This window comes from Xiphophorus hellerii, chromosome 2 (assembly GCF_003331165.1).
Source record: "Xiphophorus hellerii strain 12219 chromosome 2, Xiphophorus_hellerii-4.1, whole genome shotgun sequence".
NCBI classification, from domain to species: Eukaryota; Metazoa; Chordata; class Actinopteri; order Cyprinodontiformes; family Poeciliidae; genus Xiphophorus; species Xiphophorus hellerii.
This window is the reverse complement of record NC_045673.1, coordinates 13,607,827-13,627,761: the sequence shown is the minus strand read 5'-3', so window position 1 is coordinate 13,627,761 and position 19,935 is coordinate 13,607,827. Positions and strand designations below refer to the sequence as shown.

The following is a 19,935-nucleotide window of genomic DNA, read 5'->3' as shown; positions in this document are numbered from 1 at the left end:
TCTACCAAATCTCCCTGCGCTTCCTTCTTATATGAACAGTTGTAGTCTAAAGGTGTCTAAATAAAATCATTAAGTAAGTTGTCTTGTGAATAACTTTTTTTTTTTTTAAATGATCAATTTTTAACAATTCCTCGTAGCCGTGGGCTTGTTGACACTTTCCTTTCCGATAGTCATGAAGGCAGCATGAAGAAGCTCCTCCCCCGGCAGTGCGAGCGGGAAGTTCACACGGTGGCTACTTTGAAAGCGTAAGCTGCACATTTCTTAAATATTTCTGTGGATTTTTATCATAAAAATAGCTTAGAGGAGCTTAAACAGGTGAGTTATACTTACATGTTTCGTAGTTATTTATAGTCGGACCTGAATACAAACCGTATTAGCAAGTAAAGGGGAGGATTGAGAGCTTTTCCTAAAAGTATCCTATATTTAACAAACTCTTCACTAGTTATTTTTATTTTATGAACAATTTAGGAGTTTTAAATAAGCTACTTGACACAATAGAAAGAGCTACTGGGCAGTGCTCCGTGTTTATGTGCAGCTATGGAAGTCCAAAAGGGTCACAATTCAACAACAACAACAAAAAAAGTCATCAATGGTTGACATTTACATCAAATTTCTCAGTAAATGGAAAACAACTGAATATAATGTTTCATAAGTAGAATATTAACAAAACATTTGGGACTTTTGTAGTATTTATTTAAGTAGAAGTAAATATAGTAAGTTACCCAAAAGTAAATGGGAGAGCCTGAGATGACTGGAGTTAAGTGGAATATGAAGAAGTTACAACAATTTGAATCATTTCATTGGTGGACTGCACCAAGTGAACAATGAAATAACTCAATAAATTCAGGAGGAAGATATTATCATACAGTCGGTTTATATTTTAATTCATAAATCTCATGTTTACGTGTAACTATTGGTACATTTTAGTAAAATCATTTATTTATTTCCCATTTAATTTTACCTGTGACGTGTATGCATAATTATTTATGTTGTAAATCCATTGGACATTTAATCATTTTAGGACTGCAGCGATGAGCACGGAGGAGAAGAGTGTCCATGCATCATCCAGGGGCTTCGGACAAGTAAGCGGAGAGAAAGTGGAGAGAAGCGCCATTTTTATGTTCTATTATATTTATTAAGGACAATAAGAAATAAATTAAACACACTTAATTCATTATTAAGGTCAAAGAAAGTTGCTGACTTTGACAGATGAGTGGCTTGAATGAAGTTACGGATATTTATTTACGCTGCAAAAAAATCTTCGTCCAAAAAAATTATGAGTTTATTTAAATTTTATGTGACACGATTTGTCTTTGATTTGCTCCACTGTTAAACTCCACTACTCGGGTTCATCCGTTTATCCTTCAGTACTTTATTTTTTAATTTAATGACTGAATGCCTTAAAAAAAAACTTTTAATGATTGTTTAATTTTTCAACATTTTTAATCATCGTATTGTTCCTGTGGTTCTAATGTTGGATAGAACCTATAATGCTGATATAATTTGAGTTGTACATGCTTTGGTCAATAGTTGTCGTTTTTAAATATGCTTTCGAAATTAATTGACTTGACGAAAGCTGAGTTGGGTTAAAAGGTTAGGACAAACAAAGCATGAGATCTGGTACTTTCTTTCACGTTTACATTTGAAATAAAGGTACCAAAGATCAAATCTGCTCTGTAGTTAACTTCTCCTTAGTGTTGGATAATCCAGTTCTTAATCTGACTGGAATTATAGGATTTAAAACAGAGTTGATCTAAGCTTTAAAAGATTGCAACAAAAATAAATAAATAAAGAAATCATCTGGAAAAGACGATTTTGTATAAATAGTGTATTGAGGTTCTGCAATAACTAAGGTCAGAGAAAAACAGAGTTTGACTGTATTTTCTATTTCAACTGGATGGAAAAACATGGAATTTCTGAAAAATAATGTACAATAATTACAGCTTTCTTCACCACACTCCTGAATCGGAAGCACTGTGTTGTTTAAATTGGTTTGTAATCTTAAACTTACTGAGATTTATTAGCATAAGAAACAAATCTAGAGTTAAATGACATTTCCTTCTTTAACTTGTCAAATACCTACTCTATAACATGCTGTGAAATGACTGATTATCGTTGCCGCGTCTTCTCTCATCATTGTATCGTCTCATAAATGTTGTTGTACCTCTGCCTCCGGACAGTGCACCTACACGGCGGAGGAGTACCGGGCCGTGCAGGACGCTCTGCAGCAGCGGCTGGGACCCGAGTTCATCAGCACCAGAATGGCTGGAGGAGGACAAAAGGCAACACTTTGTGTTTCTTCAGAGCCGTGACGAGCGTTTTAGAGACTTCCTGCAACAAACCACCTCTGCGGTTTGAGCTAAATGGACCTTTTTCCTGTTTTGGACAGGTTTGTTACATTGAAGGACATCGCGTCATCAGCCTGGCCAATGAGATGTTTGGATACAATGGATGGTCTCACTCCATTTCCCAGCAAAATGTCGGTAAGAAGTGCTTGTGCAGTCAACGTCAAATGCAAGACGCTATTTGTCCAATGCCGACATTTTGTGAGTAATAAAGTAATGTACAATGATGTTTAATTTAAAAATAATCATAAAAACAAGTTTTTCCTTTGTTCTCAGACTTTGTAGACCTCATCAATGGGAAGTTTTATGTTGGAGTCAGCGCGTTTGTCAAAGTGCAGCTGAAGGTTGGACAATCACTCTTAATGTTTTCCAATCCTTTATGTGATTCACAAACTCTTCATTAATGTCTGCTTTGGGGATTTCTCTGTCGAAAGCTTTCTCTTGTTACATGAGAATCACAAAATTCAATGCATTTATTGGGATTTTATTTGACAGAGCAACAGAAAGTAGTGCATAATTGTAAAGGAACACTTGGTTTTCCTGATTCAAATGTGAAAAAGCGAGGGGTTCTGTTGTACTGAGACCCTGAAATAAGCAAAACTGCCAAACGGCAAAAAACAAAGCACAATTTCCTTCCACTTCTTATATACTCATGTCATCAATGTGAATTTGTGAAATGAAGCCATTTGTTTCCCTCCAGGACGGGTCGTTTCATGAGGATGTGGGGTACGGAGTCAGCGAGGGTCTGAGGTCTAAAGCTCTGTCTCTGGAAAAGGCGAGGAAGGAAGCTGTGACAGACGGCATGAAGAGAGCTCTGAAGTAAAGAAGAATTTCATGTTTTTCTTTCTTAAATTTGCTTGGATTGGTGCAGAAAAATTAACGTCTTTATTCGTCATGTGGAGATGTTTTGGCAACGCTCTCGGAAACTGCATCCTGGATAAAGAATACCTCCTTGCGATTAACAAGATTCCCAAACAGGTGAGGAATAACAAAGGAAGCTGAAGCTTTGTGTCGATGTTTCTGTAATCACCGCTTCTCTCTGCACAGCCTCGTCCTGATCTGGACCCGGCACGGACGAAGCGCTCCGAGGGCCAGCCGTCCATAGAGAAGGCCCGCTTCTGCAGTCTGGTCAGCGGTCAAAACCCAGTGAGTGCAATAGAACCTGCCAGGATGCCACTGGAGCCCAGAGTCTTCAATCAGAACCAATCAGAGGACCACTGGTCCAGTTCAGCTGGCTCTGCAGCCGACATAAAGACAGAAAACGTCCTCTCCAGGTGAACACACCGCGCTTCATGGGGCGATCTCGTTCTGTCATCTCTGCTGTAAAAGAAAGCACCTCTTACCTTCGTCCTCTAAAGGTCAGCCGCGGACGCTGCCGACGTCGTCATATCCGCCCCAAACACGGACCCCAAACATCTGAGAAAGCTGCGGCAGCAGCAGCTGCAGCAGAAGTTCAGGAGGGAGATGGAGGCCAAGAAGCTGCAGCAGAAACTGCAACAAGCAAAGACTGAGGAGGCGGAGGTCGCGATGGGACGGAGATCCACGGGAGGTAGAGTTCCAGCCAGAGAAAATATGATTCACACAGTTTAGTAAACCCTTTAATTTTTTCTGTACTGTGGCATAGAAAAGATTAAATGTGTTTGAGTTTGGCGCACTTAACAAAAAGTACATTTTAGAGGTGAATCGCACCTAAGCCTGTCGCAATAAATGAATTCATTGCATAATAAATTAAAATGAACTCAATAATCATTAGAGATGTTTGTTGAAAAACCATCATTTTAAAAAATGCTACAAACATTTGACACCCAGTACGAAGTAGTCAGCACTTTTTTTTTATTTTTTTTACAAAACTCCTGACATTTTTGCCTGTTTTTCCTGTCGAAGCTGAATGATTAATATTTTTTGAAACACAATTTTCTTTACACACACTTCATAATCAGTTTTAATTATTGTTGTTTTGTTAATTTATTTTGAATATTTAAAATGTCTCCCAGCTCCAGTGTTACATGTTCTTTAGAAATGAAAGGTTTTTGGTCTTTGAGAGGATGCGCTCGCATTAATGTACCATTATTATTTTAGTTGAAAATTGTCTCAAATTGCAATCACTTCTGGGACAATTAGTCATTGAGCAAAATTGCAAAATTTGTTATTGCGGCAGGCCTAATCACATCCATTTTGAGGGAAACTGTGCAATACTAACATTGTTGAAGATAATATAGTCATGATTATGTTAAATGATTGTGAAAACATCCGCCTGACAAATCTGATTCCACTAAAGCATGATTGATTGCTTCCCACAAAATAACCTAAAACATTGTGAGGTTGTCAATAAGAAAGTTATCCTCAATGAAAGGGGATTCACAAACTCTGAAATTATTCTTAGTTCATATTTTACATGTCAAGATTTGAGCTCCAGTTTTTTTTTTTTTCCCTGCTCCTCAGGTGAGGACGGTGCGTCTGCGTTTAGCGACAACAAAACATCCGAAAACCAGTCAGGCAGCAGGAACACATGTGCAGGTAAGATTATTCAAACAGGGCATAAATAATCTAAAAGACTTAAATCCTTCTCATGTGTGATTACAGTGTTGACCGTTCCGAAAGCTCAACTGGATCAAACAGTGCTTTAATCCATCGCCTCGGGTTTAGTTGCTGAGGTTTCCTCCTCCTGTCTTGCAGTATCTGCAGACGACCCAGAGCTCTGGGATTTCACTTTGGATGGGATCGAGGAGCTGGATGTTCCCGCAGACGCGTCTTCTCCCAGAGGGAGCAGGCCCAGAACGCCCGGGAGTCACCAAATGCAGACGCGAAGTAAAACCCCGCAGAGAGCGTCGACCAGAAGCCCGAACGCTCACTCCAGGCCGCCACACAACAATCAGCACCAGGGGAGACCAGGTAGACCATCTCAGAGTGTCTGAGCCTCTGGCTGAAGTTTTTATTTTCAACTTCTACTCCTCTGATTTCCAGGTGAAGCCTTCAGTCCATACAGACAAGGACAGCAGCTGAAGAAACGCCGGCTGGACACATGACACTTTACTCTGCGCTTAGAGAAAAATCTTTGTTTTATTTATTTTCAATATACTCGTGTTCCTCTTGCACAGCGTTACTGCTACGTTACAATCTCTGCACCTCATTGATCAAAGAAAACCTCTTGTGCACCATTACGGTCTTAAAAGTGTTTTAATTAGAAAACTCGGAATAAAATGTTTAAATCTTTTGAGGAATGAGCAGACCCTGTAAACGGACAAATGACAGACATTGTTTGTATTTGATATTTTTATTTGTTTTTACATTTTGTACAATGTTTAAAAATGTACACAAAACAGACACAGAATCACAGGAAGTCAGGAGGGATAGGATGAGAGAGCCGTGCGCCAGGGGCCTTTAACAGGACGGAGGGGGTTCTGGGAATTGTGTGATCGCACACGGATGTTAACCTTTGTAAGCTTGTGTTGTGCAGTGGTCAAGTTGTGAAATGGTTGTTTGTTTATAGGAATAAACACCCAGTAAAGCTAGCATGCTGATAACCTGTTGCTGAGGTTGTGCCTGTGATATTGACGACTGTCAGGAAAGCAAACGAGTAAAAGAAATACTTATTCCGTTATCAAAAACGTTGAAGTTAACACTTCATCAGCATGCAAATGTTTCCAACACCCCTCGCTCCCTATAAAACTTTAAACATTGCATATTCTGCATTGCAGGAAGTCATTTTTTTCTCTAGAGAAGTTAAACAATTCGATCTACAAGCAGGCGAAAGAGTCACAACAACAGCATGGCACTGCTGCGAGGTGGTGAGACAGCAGCTGAGTCAGCAGAAGGACTTTTGAACCTTTGTACAGCCCACTCCACTTAAAACACGTGCTTCTATAAAGTTGTTTAGTAATAAATTCACAAAGAAAATGTCAGCAAAACAAAGAAATCCATGTTCCCACGAGTCAAGTAGAAATACACAGCTGATTACACAACCAACACAAACGTAAATGTAGAGAGAAAAGAAACGGCACATTTTGACTCTGTGCTCTTGGTTCTGTGTCTGTTTCAGCGTTGCATGCTCTGAACCGACCGTGTCGAGTGGCTTTTAACTTTTCATACTGGTTTAAGCTGCAGGAGCTGGATGAATCTGGAACCGATCATTAGTGAGGATGCAAGGCACTAAAGTGTTCCTCGTGTTTACGGCTTAGAGTGCATGTGCATTAAGAGTGGTGACGGAGTATTACGTGAAAGCCTCACTGGAGCATATTTACAAAAACGACAACAAAAAATAGAAAATGGGCGCAGGGCAGTCATAGAAGAGCTTAATAAAACAGCAGGTTCACTCCTGCACGGTGAGAACGATATTAACTGCAACCACCCTGCAATTGCACTTTTTAATATTTCTTTACATGTTGTTTAACAACCTTTTAATAATAATTACAGTGAAACAACATCAAAATCTGATGGCTGAATACAGGTCCATAAAGAACGTTTGTCTGTTGTATTAAATATACACTTACAAAAACAGATCACAGAAAACAAGCAAAAAGAGAAAAAAAAAAAAAAACCCAGACACTTTGGGATGTGAGAGGTCACAGTTAAATGTTATGGGTACACATATCTTGTGGGACACGACTTTGCAGTAAACCCATGTATTTGTGTACTTTGCACCGCCTGTCCACACAACAAAAAACTTCTTTAAATACTATCCCAATAATGTTAATTTGGATGCGATATGCGTGTTATCAGCAATTCATAACTTGGCTGAAGTCAAAAAAGTGATTTGATGTTTGGGTGGGGTTAACTCCTGCAGCGCCGCCTTGTCAGTTAAACTAGTGGTGATCAACACCAAGACGATGTTCTCACAGGTGAATCTGGATGATCGAAAACTCAAACCACAAAACTCTCACAGAGACGGGAATATGTCAAATATAGAATCAGAATCCAGTGGACTGATCTCTATGTACAAGGTCAATGTTTAGATGTGTTTGGGGATTAAGGCCACAGTTATAAGGGACTGTATCTACTTCACCATTATTGCATTTTACTCAGTAGTCTCTGGGATCTATCCATACTGCAGCCCTATCACTTCTCCTCCCTGACTTACCAAGTCCTTCCTCTAACCTTACAGAGTCACTTCACTTATTTCACACTTTCTGTACACTCACACTCTCCTCCCCGACTTGCCAAACGACTCCACTTCCCACCACCTGTGTGGACCGGCTCCACCGTCTTCAGTCCCAGCTCGTTCTAAAGTCCAGATCAATAAGGATGAGCGTCCCAGTCCCTCCTAAAGGAATGACGATGTTGCAGCATCTTGCTTTCAAGACACCTGTGGCTGCTTTTGGTTACGCCTTCGGTGTGCGGTGCTTCTGCGGACACCGCCGCCTGACCCGTCACAGCTTGCTTCCACAGCTACCGGAAGGCTAAGAATGACGCGCTTTGTGCTGTGGAGGTGTATTGCACTCTCCCACCAGTTGTCAGACAGACTGAAATCTACCTGAGAGGACTCGAACCACACCGGTCAACTCTTCAACAGAAATAATACACAATGTTAAAAAGATGAAATAAAATAAACAAACAAAAAAAAAAAGCACAATACAAAGCCAGCTAACCAGCAAAATGCAAAGAGAGGCTGTGGTTCTTTGGTCAACGACTGCCTGACCTCTGACCTCTCTGCTCTGTACGGCCCTTTGTCTCAGCTTGGAGCAGGGCCTGGACTGGGCTACGTAGGCCTTGGACTGGTCCCTGCGTGGCTGACCGTGGCCTGGCTGGTCTGACCTGTTCCCATGTGGTAGCCTGGGTGCATGGACACTGAGACCGTAGTGGGGGGCTGGTACTGCTTTAGTGGCTGAGGGGGGGTATGCATGCCGACCTGGCAGCTGCCTGCGGGTCCGGCCCACGCAGAAGCACTGTAGGAGGCTGAAGCATAGCCGAAACCCTGGTTGACTGGACCCAGGGAGCCTTTCCTCTGCCCCAGAGGGGCCGCGGGATTGGCCGGGTTGGGCAGGTGGGTGCTGGTGGTGGTTGTGCAGTTGGAGGTTGCGTGATGGGTCGGACCCAGCTGTCCAGGCGCTGAAAATTTACGGCCCATATTCGCTGGAGGGATGATCTGTGTAGCAACGAGAAGGGAAGGATTTGTTGAAATTAGGGCTGAAACAACTAAGCAAATACTTAAATAATTGTCAACTAATTCAGTAGTCGATTAATCATGAACTGGAGTCTACAGACAATCTGCTGAAAGAACAGAGCAGTAATTGAGCCAAAACTGTGTTGGTGTACAAAAAATGTGTATTTAAGATAAAAACCAGTCTTTGCAAATCTTTGAAATCCAGTTTTACCTTCATCCTGCTTCAAATTCTGCTAAAGCTCCTATTACGCACCTTTCACTGTCCAATTATTAATCAGTTAATCCAAAAATTAAACTGACCTTTGACACCTATGCTGTGTTGATGTCAAAGGTCTGAGCTTTTCACATGTTGATGTTAGAAGTATTTTTATGTATCGTTTGGTACAAATGATCAGGTGGAAGCTAACTGGCTGGTTAACTGGTCCAGAATGTTGAAGCTAGTCTGAGAGGGTCAAAGGTTACATCAAATCTGTGCATATAAAAACAACTAACATCTTAAGGCGTCTGACCTGTTTATGTGAAAGTGTCACATTTTGATTTGGTGCTTATTTACAAAGAAACCAATAATTGCTTACACAGGAAATGGAGGGTAGGTAATATGCCACCAATTCACTAATTCCAGTGGAAAACATGTTTTAAGATAAGAACATGTTGATCACTTGATGCTATTATAAAAACAGCTACAATGTTTCTGAAACAGCTGCAATGTTTCTGAAATATAATTCAAACAAACTGCTGTGACCTTTTATTGTTTATTTTGTATTTTTTTTAAAACTGGAGCTGTTTGAAGATGGTGAAGTCTAGTTTGGCCTCAGCTGATCTCTAACCAGCCATTAGCTTCAGCCTCCAGGACCAACTAATCTCAGCTGAGATTTGTTTACTGCATGTAAGATATTAGCTGCTTATAATCCCATAAAAACCTTAACTGAAGGCTTACATCCAGTCCCAGAGTTGCCGAGGATCCGGTCTTAGGCCCTTTCTTAGCGTCTCTGGCAAAGTTATCCACCAGCTGGTGCATGTCATCAGAAAAGGTGCTCTTGGTCTTCTGGGTCTGAGATGCGGACGGAGCCGCTCCACCCATTTGGGACAGAGAGTTAGAGTTGTTCTGGCCGAGGCTCGACCCATTGGAGGAGCTGGTTCCACTTGATCCTGCACATATATTTCATACGGATGAGCTGCAAACTGGAGAAACATTTCAGTTCCTGGTCGATGATATTAAGCGTACCAGTGGAAGGACTACTGAGGCTTGGCAGCGATGGAGACGATGTGAGTGGTTGTACAGATGAGCTAACGGCTCCAGTCTGCAGCTCCTGTTGCAGACGGTAAACTCTGCTTCAGAGGCGACTCCGACCCATGACTCTGACCTGAGCGTTAGAACACGAGGATTAAACATTTAGGCGCCATGTTTTATTGGAAAACCGAGATGATCAGCCAGCCTGTCCTGACCTGAATGACTGGGACTGGGCTGTCCGCTGCTGCGAGATCTGTGACTTTTGCGTCTTCGCCGACCTCCGCCCAGAGCCACAGCAGGGGAGACGACAGACGGAGGCGGAGATTTCCCCATTTTGGAGTACAGTGCCTCTATTTCCTCTTTCTGACGGCTCTGGAGGAGCTGAATCTCCTTCATGTGTCTGCAGGAGCAGACAGAAGATATTAGGTTATCTTTTTGAACTTACATGAGGTAAATCTCAACAGTAAGTAAATGTTTGACGCACTTTTCTCTGAGGCGACTGATTTCTTTCTGAAGGGCTTCGTCCTCCGTTTCAGAGTCCCCCTCACTGGTTTCATGGAGTTGTGGGTTTGGAGGGTCAGAGGTCGAGGACGACGGTCCGTTCGGCAAACCGCTGCCATGTTGTGAGCTGGAGTTTGCTACTGGAGCTGGCGTCACTGCAGAAAATCAAACAGTAAATATCATTCCTTTAAATAAAGTTTCACCTCATGATACAGAAACATTTGTCATCACTGGACACTGATGGATTCAGCAGAAACATCACAACGTCATAACAATCAGACACCAACAGGTCTGAAAAAAACAACAAAACAAATCCTTCAGACTAGACTTCAACTAACATCCTAAAGACTAGAGACGTTTATGAAGAGCTTTTATCTCAGCCGGGATGTAAGTTGAACATTCTCATTTATTGGGTCATTCAATGTTGCCATGGTTTTAATCTCCGTCTGCTATGTTTCCTAGAGCATCAACGCCTATTCATATTTCTAAAATGGGAGATGTTAGACTTGGTCGTTTTTCAAAATGAAGGCAGCCTTTAGCAGCTTTTTGCCAAGGTAATTGTTTGTAAGAATTAATACATTTAAACTGTAATTATTAAATGTTTATGTCTTAATTAATGAGTGAGGGCAAACGGCAAATGCTTGGATTGCATATAGCTGTGCAGCGCGAGACGTGACCTACAGGTTGTGGATTTGATGAGAAAATGTTTGCTTCAACACGGTACCAACTGTCAAGCACAGTGGAAGTGGAATCATGCCACGGGCCCATTTCACTTCCACTGGTTCACTGCTCAAACAGGAAGGAGTAATGATATGATTCACCTTAAATCAACAGCTAGATACACCAACATCGGCCTTTTTGAAGGGACTAACATTAAACTTCTGGATCTAAATCCATCAACTATGTTTAGATAAAAGAGCGGTCAAATATTCAGCCAGAATTCTGTCACAACGTTGATGAAGGCTACAAACAGCACATATTTTCTCTGCAGCTAAAAGACATTTTCCAAAAGATTAGTGGAGTGTATGCATTTATTTGAGCCTGAATGTATAATTCTGACACTATGTAGGTAAGATAATATCCATAATTCATTTATAATTAATGCATCCAGTTCTTACTGGTTGTCGTAAACTGGGTCAAACCCCAAAAAACAAGCAAGGGAACTTTAGCATACCACTTTTATATAACATTTTTCAACATTTGTTTCAAACCTCCCACTTACCTGTGACTAAAAATCGTCCCACTTTAGAGGCAGCACTTGTTTCAGACGAGGCTTCGCTGCTTTTGGTCACCTGGAAGCGTCCAACGTTGGTGCTCTGAATGGCAGAGTCATTAGAGATCGTTGAGACTCCGTCGGCTTCACTGGGCCCTTTAGGCAGAGGGGACGACTGGTGGAGTGTGTTATCTGGGCTTGAAGGTGCCGAGGATGACGAGGACGACGAGGAAATAGAGGATGGTGTGAGGGATGAAGAAGACACAATGGTGGACGGATCCGGAGCATCGTCGGCTGCGACAGAGACCTACATAACAAGATGAACCGTGAGGTTTGTAAACGTTCAGCCGTTTAACGTTAAACTTTGAATCTTGAATTTAATGAGACTCACTTTAAAGCGTCCCAGAGTGAAACCTCTCTCTGGAGGCTGGACGTCGTCGCCTCCCTGAGCATTTTCAGGACTTGGAGCTCTCATTATCTGAGTATCTAAATTCCCTTGCAGTGACTGCTGGTTCACACACAGAGAAAATAACAGACAATAAAAACAGACCCAGATGTGAAGTCAGGTTCACCACAACAAATTATAAAGATAAAATAAATCCTGATTAAACAAAGCCAATTCTTTTAATAATCTACTAAAGAGAACTAACTAGCGGTTAAAACATTAAACTAAGCTTTATCTGGACGCAGATTAGACAGGTGGGTTTTTTTTACCAGAATATCATCGGAAAATCAACCAGTGTAAAATAATTTTCTAACATGGGACCGATTAGGTAAGGAGAATCTGATTTCTGCATCTAGTGGTGATACGGCAGAGAAACGCACCTGGTTTGGTCCAGGAAACGGGTGTACAGGCTCAGATGGAGGTGTAGCAGCTTGCTCAAGATCAGTAGGTAAAGTCTAAAATGGTAAAAAGGAATCTGGTCAAGAATCACTGCATCAGTAAAGATAGCTATGGATTTATTTCTGAGAGCTGAATTATTCACAGACCTGAGCCCGGAGCTTTGATGGAGGGGGCTGAGCCGACCCCCCTGGTGTGGTCGAGCCCTGAACACTTTGTACGCCTGAAGTGAGGGGAAGGTTCGACGGAGGAACCAGGGCGGCTCCAGGAGGAGGAGAGGAAGTTCCGGTGGGAGGAGAGGAAGTCCCTGTGCCTGAACCGTGATCCACCGACACCGAGGAGGCGGAGAGCTGGTCCTTGAAGAGCGAACGGAGCTTCATATCGAGGGTTAGGATGTCATCCCTGCCGACCGTCTTAGACTGGACCTCGGCTCCCTCAGGCTCCGTTGGGTGTGGCTGGGCCTGGTTCTGGCCGGGTACCGTCGTGGCAGTCGGGTGCTGAGAATGGATGGATGTAACGGCACTATTAAAGGCCTGCCGCTCTGAAACTGGGGCGGATGGACCGCCTGGCTGCCATATTGCCTGGCTGTGACCCGGGTACCGCAGGTATGGACGTCTGGGTGGATGGAGGAGAAACGGTCGAGGACGAAGTCGGGATGCTGGTCGATGGCGGATGCTGTGAGTGAGCCGTTTCATGGGAAGACTGCGGCGATGGACTCGAGTCGTTGTTCACAGTCTGGGATGGAATGGGTGTTGGCAACGGCGACACTCTTCCTGTTGAGTGAGGAGGTGAAGACGCTGACGTGACAGGAACGGTGGCGGTGGGAGCCGCAGCTTCAGGAGGGGACTGGGTTTTGTTAGCGACATCGAAGGACGGAGCAGGGGCCGAACTCTTTATCGGTTGGAGCCGAGTCGAGGGTGCTGCTTCTGTCCAATCGAGCCTGTTTGAGTTGACTGAACGCGTGCTGAAGAACTCCAGATGGAGCAGACAGCGACAGGCCCAAAGGAACTGCGGAACAAAGTGAAACCTTAATACCTGAAATTATAAGCTGGCATTAAACAGCGGACAAAACAAGTGTTCTTACCAGAGGAAAATTCGTCTCCGACAGATGAATTAGCAGATGGAGCTCCAAAGAACTGATCTTTCAGACGCGACTCTGGGACCGGGCTCACTATGAACCTCCGTCCTGTTGAATGAACCACCTGAGTGGTGGTGCTGGGGGAGATGCCTAATGAAAAACATGGTGCATCAAATCAGTGTGTGCCAAGATTTTTAGTTTCTACACATGCAGTCTCAGCTTTTTACAATGTCCCATCTCATTTCAGGTCAATGCAGGCAGAATGAAAACGCTACACCAGGTCTATCAGTAAAGCTGTGTGTCCATCAAAATCTACAGCCTGTCCGTGTGGAGAAAGTCAGAGGTTTGTAGCCATTATGCTGAAACAAGCTTCATCCATCAGTCAGTCAATAAAAGTACAACAAACGGAGTCAAAAAGTGGAGAAGTCTGAAGGAATTCAGAATAGTTGCTGGTTAGAATTTTAGTAAAAATCAAACACTGATTAAACAAAAAAACAAACAAAAAAAACATGTGGACTCAATTCTGCTGCTTGTATAGCGGATGTGCTACATGTTTATGAATCAGTGGTCACTAAATTTAGATCACAATTTAAAGATACTGTACTAAGCTTAAGTACCTTTTTGTAAACAAATGTAATTGTTTGAATTATAAAATTTCAATAAAAAAAAAACGTGGACGAGGGATGAAGGGGACGATGACCTACATTACATTTATCACTGTGCTCCAGAATTAAACTAACCTCTAAATGCAAAAGGCATTTAGAGATTAAATGCCTTTTGCATGATTTTATACATGTTCATGTCAGGCAGATACTTTTGTTCCTACAAGGATAAAACTGTGTGAAAATTAAACACACAGGTAAACTAATTTTATCCGTTTACCTGGTACCATGGGAACAGTCAGCTCAGGTTTTTGTTGATGGCTCATCTGCAAAGAGGCAATGTATTGAGAAACATCCTCAGGTTTAGCAAGCAGGAGTGAAATCTCTCTAATAAAGACGCACCTGTGGGAAGCCATCTTTAAGGCTCTCTCCCTTCTCGTCAGCCATTTCTATGACCTCCCGGACCTGCTCGATGAACGACTCGCGCTCACTCTCCAAGATGAACTCACTTTCAACCTAAATGAAAAGGAGACATATTTAGACTCTGTCAGATCGCACAGTTCTTTTAAAAAGTGCCTTACAGAGGTTGGAAAAAACAAAATCATCAAAACTGCATGCTCAGTGAACGGTAAATGGCTTAACATAAATGGCATTTACTAGTAAATCAACTTTACCATTATGTGTGCAATTTCCTCAGGGTTATCCCCATCTAGATCAAATCTGAAGGTAACCATCTTCCTGTTGTGAGTTTCCAGTTGGCACTCTGCGACTCGATCTCCCACATTAGAAATCTGCATCAGATTTCAGATAAAACTGATTGGTGACAAATAAACTGCAGGAGCAGAAAGAACTCAATACTGGCAGGATAACTGCATACACTGAGAACATTTAGCTTGGCCTTTGAGGTCTTCTCATGGCGAGAGCGGCTGCGGACGGATCGCCTCTGATGACGCTTCATGGTGCGGCCCTCATGGCGACCCCCAGACGTAGAACCGCCATCGTTACCGTCACTTAGACCTGAAGCTGCGTCTGACAGGCAGCTGGAGGAGACAAGTTCAGCCAAAAGATGATGAGCAGACTCCCAGATACTTGGATATTTTGTGGCATGTATTGGTGACAGTGCAAATTAAAAGTGATAGCATTTATATTCAATCATATTTTGAACATTTGTTGATGCTCTTACGAAGCAAAAAGTGAAAAAGATGACCAAAATAACCCAACATTCTCAAGCAAACTATCAGTTTTTGTGGTTTACAAACATAAATTAGAGTATAAATGCAAGAAGAAGAAAAACAACATCATACCTGTCGCCAGATGGCGGCACTAAAGAAGAACTCGCAGGTTGTTCTACTGGTGTTGAGAGAGGAAGACTCACAGAACCCTAAAACACACATTTAAACAAACTCATGACTAAATCTTAACTATTATATTGGTAACGATGACCAGAAATCTTACCAATGAACCTTTCAGATCACTTAAAAACAGCACAGCTTAGTATTTCTAAACAAAAAAAATCTAATAAATTATCTTTGAACGAGAACATTAGATGAACTACAGTAATTATTACTTTCATCCATATTTCTCTGTTTGGTATTTATTGGTTTGACAAATCATAAATATGTTTTATTTACTTCCATTAATATGAAATGATGGTTTTAATTAGAATCCATTTCTACTTGTTTTACTTTAAAGCACTTTTTGATTTTCAACTTCAATAAAGTGTTATAGAAATATAATTCTACTTACTAAATATCCTTTTCTTGAATTACTTTTTACAATTTTAGATTTCATCAAACAAAATTTTATTTTAAGTCTCATTATGATTAAAGCACATTTTATGGAGTTTCATAATTGTAGGGTTTTTAAAAGACACTTCTATCTCTAATCTCCCCTCAATATAAATACAATTACGACACCTCAGTTCTACAGTTTCCATAATGATTATGATCCAATTTTTTAAATCTAGTATAGAAATATCTTTATCCACGTCATCCACCAGATGGCGCTATGTTAAAGAATGAAAAATAAGTGGATACAGTAATAGCAAGCCCATTCCAGAAACCAATTACTGCTGTGCAACAATTTTCATTTCCCTCTGAATCTGTCTTCGTCTCTGCTGAGCTTAGATGGAAACCATTTCCACCTGTAGGTTACTTTCATTTTGTTCCACACTTTTATTTTTTTATATTAGTTGCAAGCATATTAGTTGTATTACTCTTAACACAATTAATGATAGAATAAATACAGATTCCACATTAATCAGTTTAAAGTATAATTTCAAGCCCCAGCCTTTTAGGTCAAATTTAACACTAACTGATAGAACTATCTGCAGATTTTATTGGTTTGTGTTGGTTTAAATCCAGATAAAACCATGCACGACTAGGAACATATTTAATAGACTAATAAGGTAATACAACGAAAACTATTCCTATAAATGTATAATAAGCCCCGTGGTAGAGGTATTTTTGCCCCAGGAATGAATACATAGTCTGGAGCCATGCCAAGGAGAAGTATAAGAAATGTTTGACAGCAAATTCAACCACCCACACAAGTTTGTTTAGTGCTCTGAGAAGTACCTGCAGAACAGAGAGGCATGAGGCCTGATAGAGGAAGTATAGGTGCTCTGCGTTGATTGGTGGAGACATGATAGGAGGACTTGGATCATTCCCCCAAGGCTAAAAGCCATGCAAGAATAAGCAGCATGCAGAAGGAAAGAGTGGAAGAAAGCAATGGAACAAACACAGTAAGAGTTGTGTGTTCATGGAAAACAGACAGAAACTTTAAACAATCCACTCAAAAGTAGACAGAAAAACGCTCATGCAGTCACTGTCAAGCAAACCAGAAGGAAGTCTGAATAAAATGTATATACTGCAGCCAAATGTGTGCTGTATTCCCTGCATACAAGAGGAAACTTTTTAATGTTTGAGACCAAAATCAAAACATTAATTTCACTCATTATTTATGTATGTTAGTTTACTAATGACTATAATATGGCTGGCTCATATATATACATTTTAAAAACAGGTTAAAGCGAGATTTAAAATGCACAGTAAAGCATTAGCAGGAGAGGTTTGTGTGTCACCTGCGGCTGCTGAGCTCCACTCGGAGTTTGGGCCAGTGTGCTGCTGCTCTCCAACTGTGGCTGGAAAGAAACATAACAGGAGACAGGGGCATCAGAGCTTGTTGAGAGAGAATATAAACATATTAAAGGAAATATACATCGAAGACCAGGAACAATAAAAGACATCTGGACAGGAGAGCCATTAAAAGACAACCTGGAAGAATGCAGCAATACAGGTATTTAGGGCACCTTGTGAAGGCCTGGTTGCTCACTAATCTACAGTACATCTGTCAGAGATTTCCTCTGCGCTCTTCTAAAGTCACATGCACTTACCTGCTGGATAACATTGCTACACAATTCATCTATCCGACACTAGGATCATGGGGTTGCTAAGCGAAAAAACAAAGCATCTTATGTGCAGTTTTTTTATTATTATTATTTCTTTAAACTAGAAAACACTTTGTACCGCTACAACTACTACAGTGGACAGTTACAGGAGTCTACAGATTAGTACGAACGTGTTCCTTTAGTTTCCCTGAACATGTTACTCCTTAGACTGAGGACGTATTAAAAGGCTGTAGCAGGACAAAGGTACATTTTATCTACCTGAGGGGGAGGCGATGGTTGGTAGTAAACTCCGTACTATAAAAAAAAACAAAAGCACAAGGTAAGAGTGGCAGACTGAAGACAGAAGTCAAGTTAATGGAGGGAGAGAGAAACCGGACAGGAAAGTTATGATCCTGCTGCCTAAACCAGCACCTCAAGCAGGGAATGTGGATTTTGTAAATCGACAACCACCTAAACAAATGAGCTTTTACTCTGAAAGGCTGAGTTCAGAGAAAGAGGGTGTGTCCAGAAAATGTCTCCAAGCTATTATTCTATAAACAATAGATCTGACCAAAGCAAAAACTCTGTGAAAAAACGGTTTCAGATTTCACAATTACTCTTCAAAGTCATAATGATGTGATATCCGAAGTTATACCTGTGGAGGCGTCACTGAAGCTGACGAGTTGGTGGGCGTACCAGGAACCACTTCAGGCTGACCGGCTTGCACCTGGGGTGGAAAAAGATACCATGAGTACTGGATGCAGATTACAGCTAACTGACTATTTTTGTAAAAGATAGTCAGTTAAAACAACATATTAAAACAGTATATTAAAAGATACTGCAAAAAAACGTTGCTGATATATTAATAACTCTTTCAGTGCTTTAAGACACAACAATGCAAGCAGAAGGGGCAAAACGCACATTTTCGTATTTTCATTTAGGTTACTGGGGGGGACAATAGTCTGACACTTGATGTGGAAAAATTACAATTAGGTCACACCTGCTAGTTGTATTGCTATATGTTTATTCTAAGTTCTGTATATTCCCACCAAGTTAAAGCTGTTTGGGTTACATGCACAAGGTTGGACGTTGTTTTTCCCCAGCTGCATGGGAAGCAGTCTGATTCCCATGCTTTGGATCCCTTATCCCTTTGTACAAAACTCATGTGTTGGCTCTGCCTGGCAGAGCTTTCCGTTTCAGACTTGCTTCATTATTGACTGTCCTGTGAGCTCTCTGAGTTGTGCACAATTCATGAATAAACCTGATTGAGTGATTTTACCTGAACAGTGCTTGGAAATAGTTTGCTTCCACGACACACTCATTTTCACCTTGAGCTATGCCTGTCTTCTTTAGCTCCACTTTAGTTTGAGCTCAAAACAAAATATGCCTCATTTGTCTCATTTCTTATCTATATTCAGAAAATCATGACCAGTATATTTGGTCATGCCTCAGACTAAGGAGCTTTCTTTTCTAAAAGAGATTTATTAAACCTGTAAAATTTTTGTGAATAGCATTTGCCAACAGGTCCTACAGACACAAAAACGAAGATGTGCCTCAAACTCTTCTATAGATAAAGCGAGTGTTTAAGTAGGAGAATCTTTCTTGTATTTTCTCACCGTTGACATCGAATCATTTTGCATCTGTGAACATGACGCTTGCGGCTGAAGATGCTGATTTGGAGAAGTGTAGGGTAAGTTAGGCTGAGGAGGCAGGGCCTCAGGAAGGGCGGAGGAACCAGGTAATCTGTCCGACAGGTCCCGAGCTGGACAAGAGACAAAAGGTGAATTGGTTGGTAATCACAAACCTTTAAATATCTAATTATTATGGTCTCTCAGATTGAGTAATTGTACCATCCTCCAGTCTGTTGTAGATGTTGGTCCGACTCAGACTCTTCAGACTCTGGCTGGATGCCACTGACACTCTGTCCCTGAATGGAAACTTGGACTTGTCCACTCGACTGAGGAACATAAACTGGCTGGGGAAGCCCCTGTGACATCCCGGTGACATTAGTCGACTGAGCAGTACTGTAGCTTGAGCTCTGAATACTCTGCTGTGATGCTGGTTGGCCGCTAATCTGTGTGCTGTGCTGGGTAGGTTGGGGTGCAACGTAGGCTGCAGGCTGCGGCACCGGCTGTGACTGAGACACCTCCAGACCCGACTGCTGGCTTACTTGCTGTTGTGGCGGCAAAGAGTGGCTCTGCACTTCCTCTTCAAGCCGTTTCTTCTCCTGATCTTCTCGGACCTTTAGGAAAATTCATCAATTACTGAGTGAATATTCATTTAAAAAAAAAAAAAAACTCCCTTCACGCTGATGGAAGCAAGAACAAGTTGCACATTTACTCCCTTATGAAAATACACCATAAACATTTTTTAGCATTTTGTTCATTGTAACCACACACTTCAATGCATTTTATTATTTTGATTACTTGTGACTAATGCACAATAGCACATAATTATAGAGAGATTTTAACCCACTTTTTTTAAAGCATTCCTGAAAGCTGAAAGCTCAGCTTCATTGTAAAGCATCTTTAAACGTGAATTTTTAATCTTGCCCTGATTTCTTAAACAGATTAGGTCTGGACTCTTGTACTGTAATACTTTCATGCATTGATGGTGCTCCAACTGAACATTTTGCT

At 41.4% G+C, this 19,935-nt stretch overlaps 2 protein-coding genes across 3 annotated transcripts in view; one reads left to right on the top strand and one right to left on the bottom strand.

Annotated features, from left to right (window-relative positions):
- The first annotated feature begins 183 nt into the window (after positions 1 to 183).
- On the top strand, positions 184 to 5,873 carry rad52 (RAD52 homolog, DNA repair protein). 2 transcript variants are annotated; one of them, XM_032577763.1, is made up of 12 exons: positions 184 to 245; positions 1,022 to 1,082; positions 2,181 to 2,282; positions 2,390 to 2,483; positions 2,622 to 2,689; positions 3,046 to 3,164; positions 3,248 to 3,323; positions 3,393 to 3,619; positions 3,704 to 3,894; positions 4,788 to 4,862; positions 5,022 to 5,237; positions 5,310 to 5,873. In XM_032577763.1, exons 1-12 carry the CDS (start codon positions 184 to 186, stop codon positions 5,369 to 5,371), a joined length of 1,353 nt encoding a protein of 450 aa, XP_032433654.1. In that variant the 3' UTR covers positions 5,372 to 5,873. The 2 variants fall into 2 exon arrangements, with proteins under 2 accessions (XP_032433654.1, XP_032433663.1); XM_032577772.1 differs by having other exon boundaries at positions 206 to 315.
- Positions 5,874 to 5,981: 108 nt separating this feature from the next.
- The window catches only part of LOC116729177 (serine/threonine-protein kinase WNK1-like), a 29,017-nt gene continuing 15,063 nt past the window's right edge, over positions 5,982 to 19,935 (bottom strand). Inside the window, 23 exon segments of the mRNA XM_032577550.1 lie at positions 5,982 to 8,427; positions 9,383 to 9,594; positions 9,671 to 9,743; positions 9,745 to 9,809; positions 9,892 to 10,076; positions 10,161 to 10,332; positions 11,400 to 11,697; positions 11,782 to 11,895; positions 12,216 to 12,290; positions 12,381 to 12,797; positions 12,799 to 13,119; positions 13,121 to 13,239; positions 13,316 to 13,459; positions 14,192 to 14,237; positions 14,314 to 14,427; positions 14,586 to 14,702; positions 14,789 to 14,951; positions 15,216 to 15,292; positions 16,994 to 17,053; positions 17,579 to 17,614; positions 17,955 to 18,026; positions 18,916 to 19,061; positions 19,154 to 19,541. Coding sequence (XP_032433441.1) covers positions 8,041 to 8,427; positions 9,383 to 9,594; positions 9,671 to 9,743; positions 9,745 to 9,809; positions 9,892 to 10,076; positions 10,161 to 10,332; positions 11,400 to 11,697; positions 11,782 to 11,895; positions 12,216 to 12,290; positions 12,381 to 12,797; positions 12,799 to 13,119; positions 13,121 to 13,239; positions 13,316 to 13,459; positions 14,192 to 14,237; positions 14,314 to 14,427; positions 14,586 to 14,702; positions 14,789 to 14,951; positions 15,216 to 15,292; positions 16,994 to 17,053; positions 17,579 to 17,614; positions 17,955 to 18,026; positions 18,916 to 19,061; positions 19,154 to 19,541 — 3,801 coding nt within the window. The 3' untranslated portion in view covers positions 5,982 to 8,040.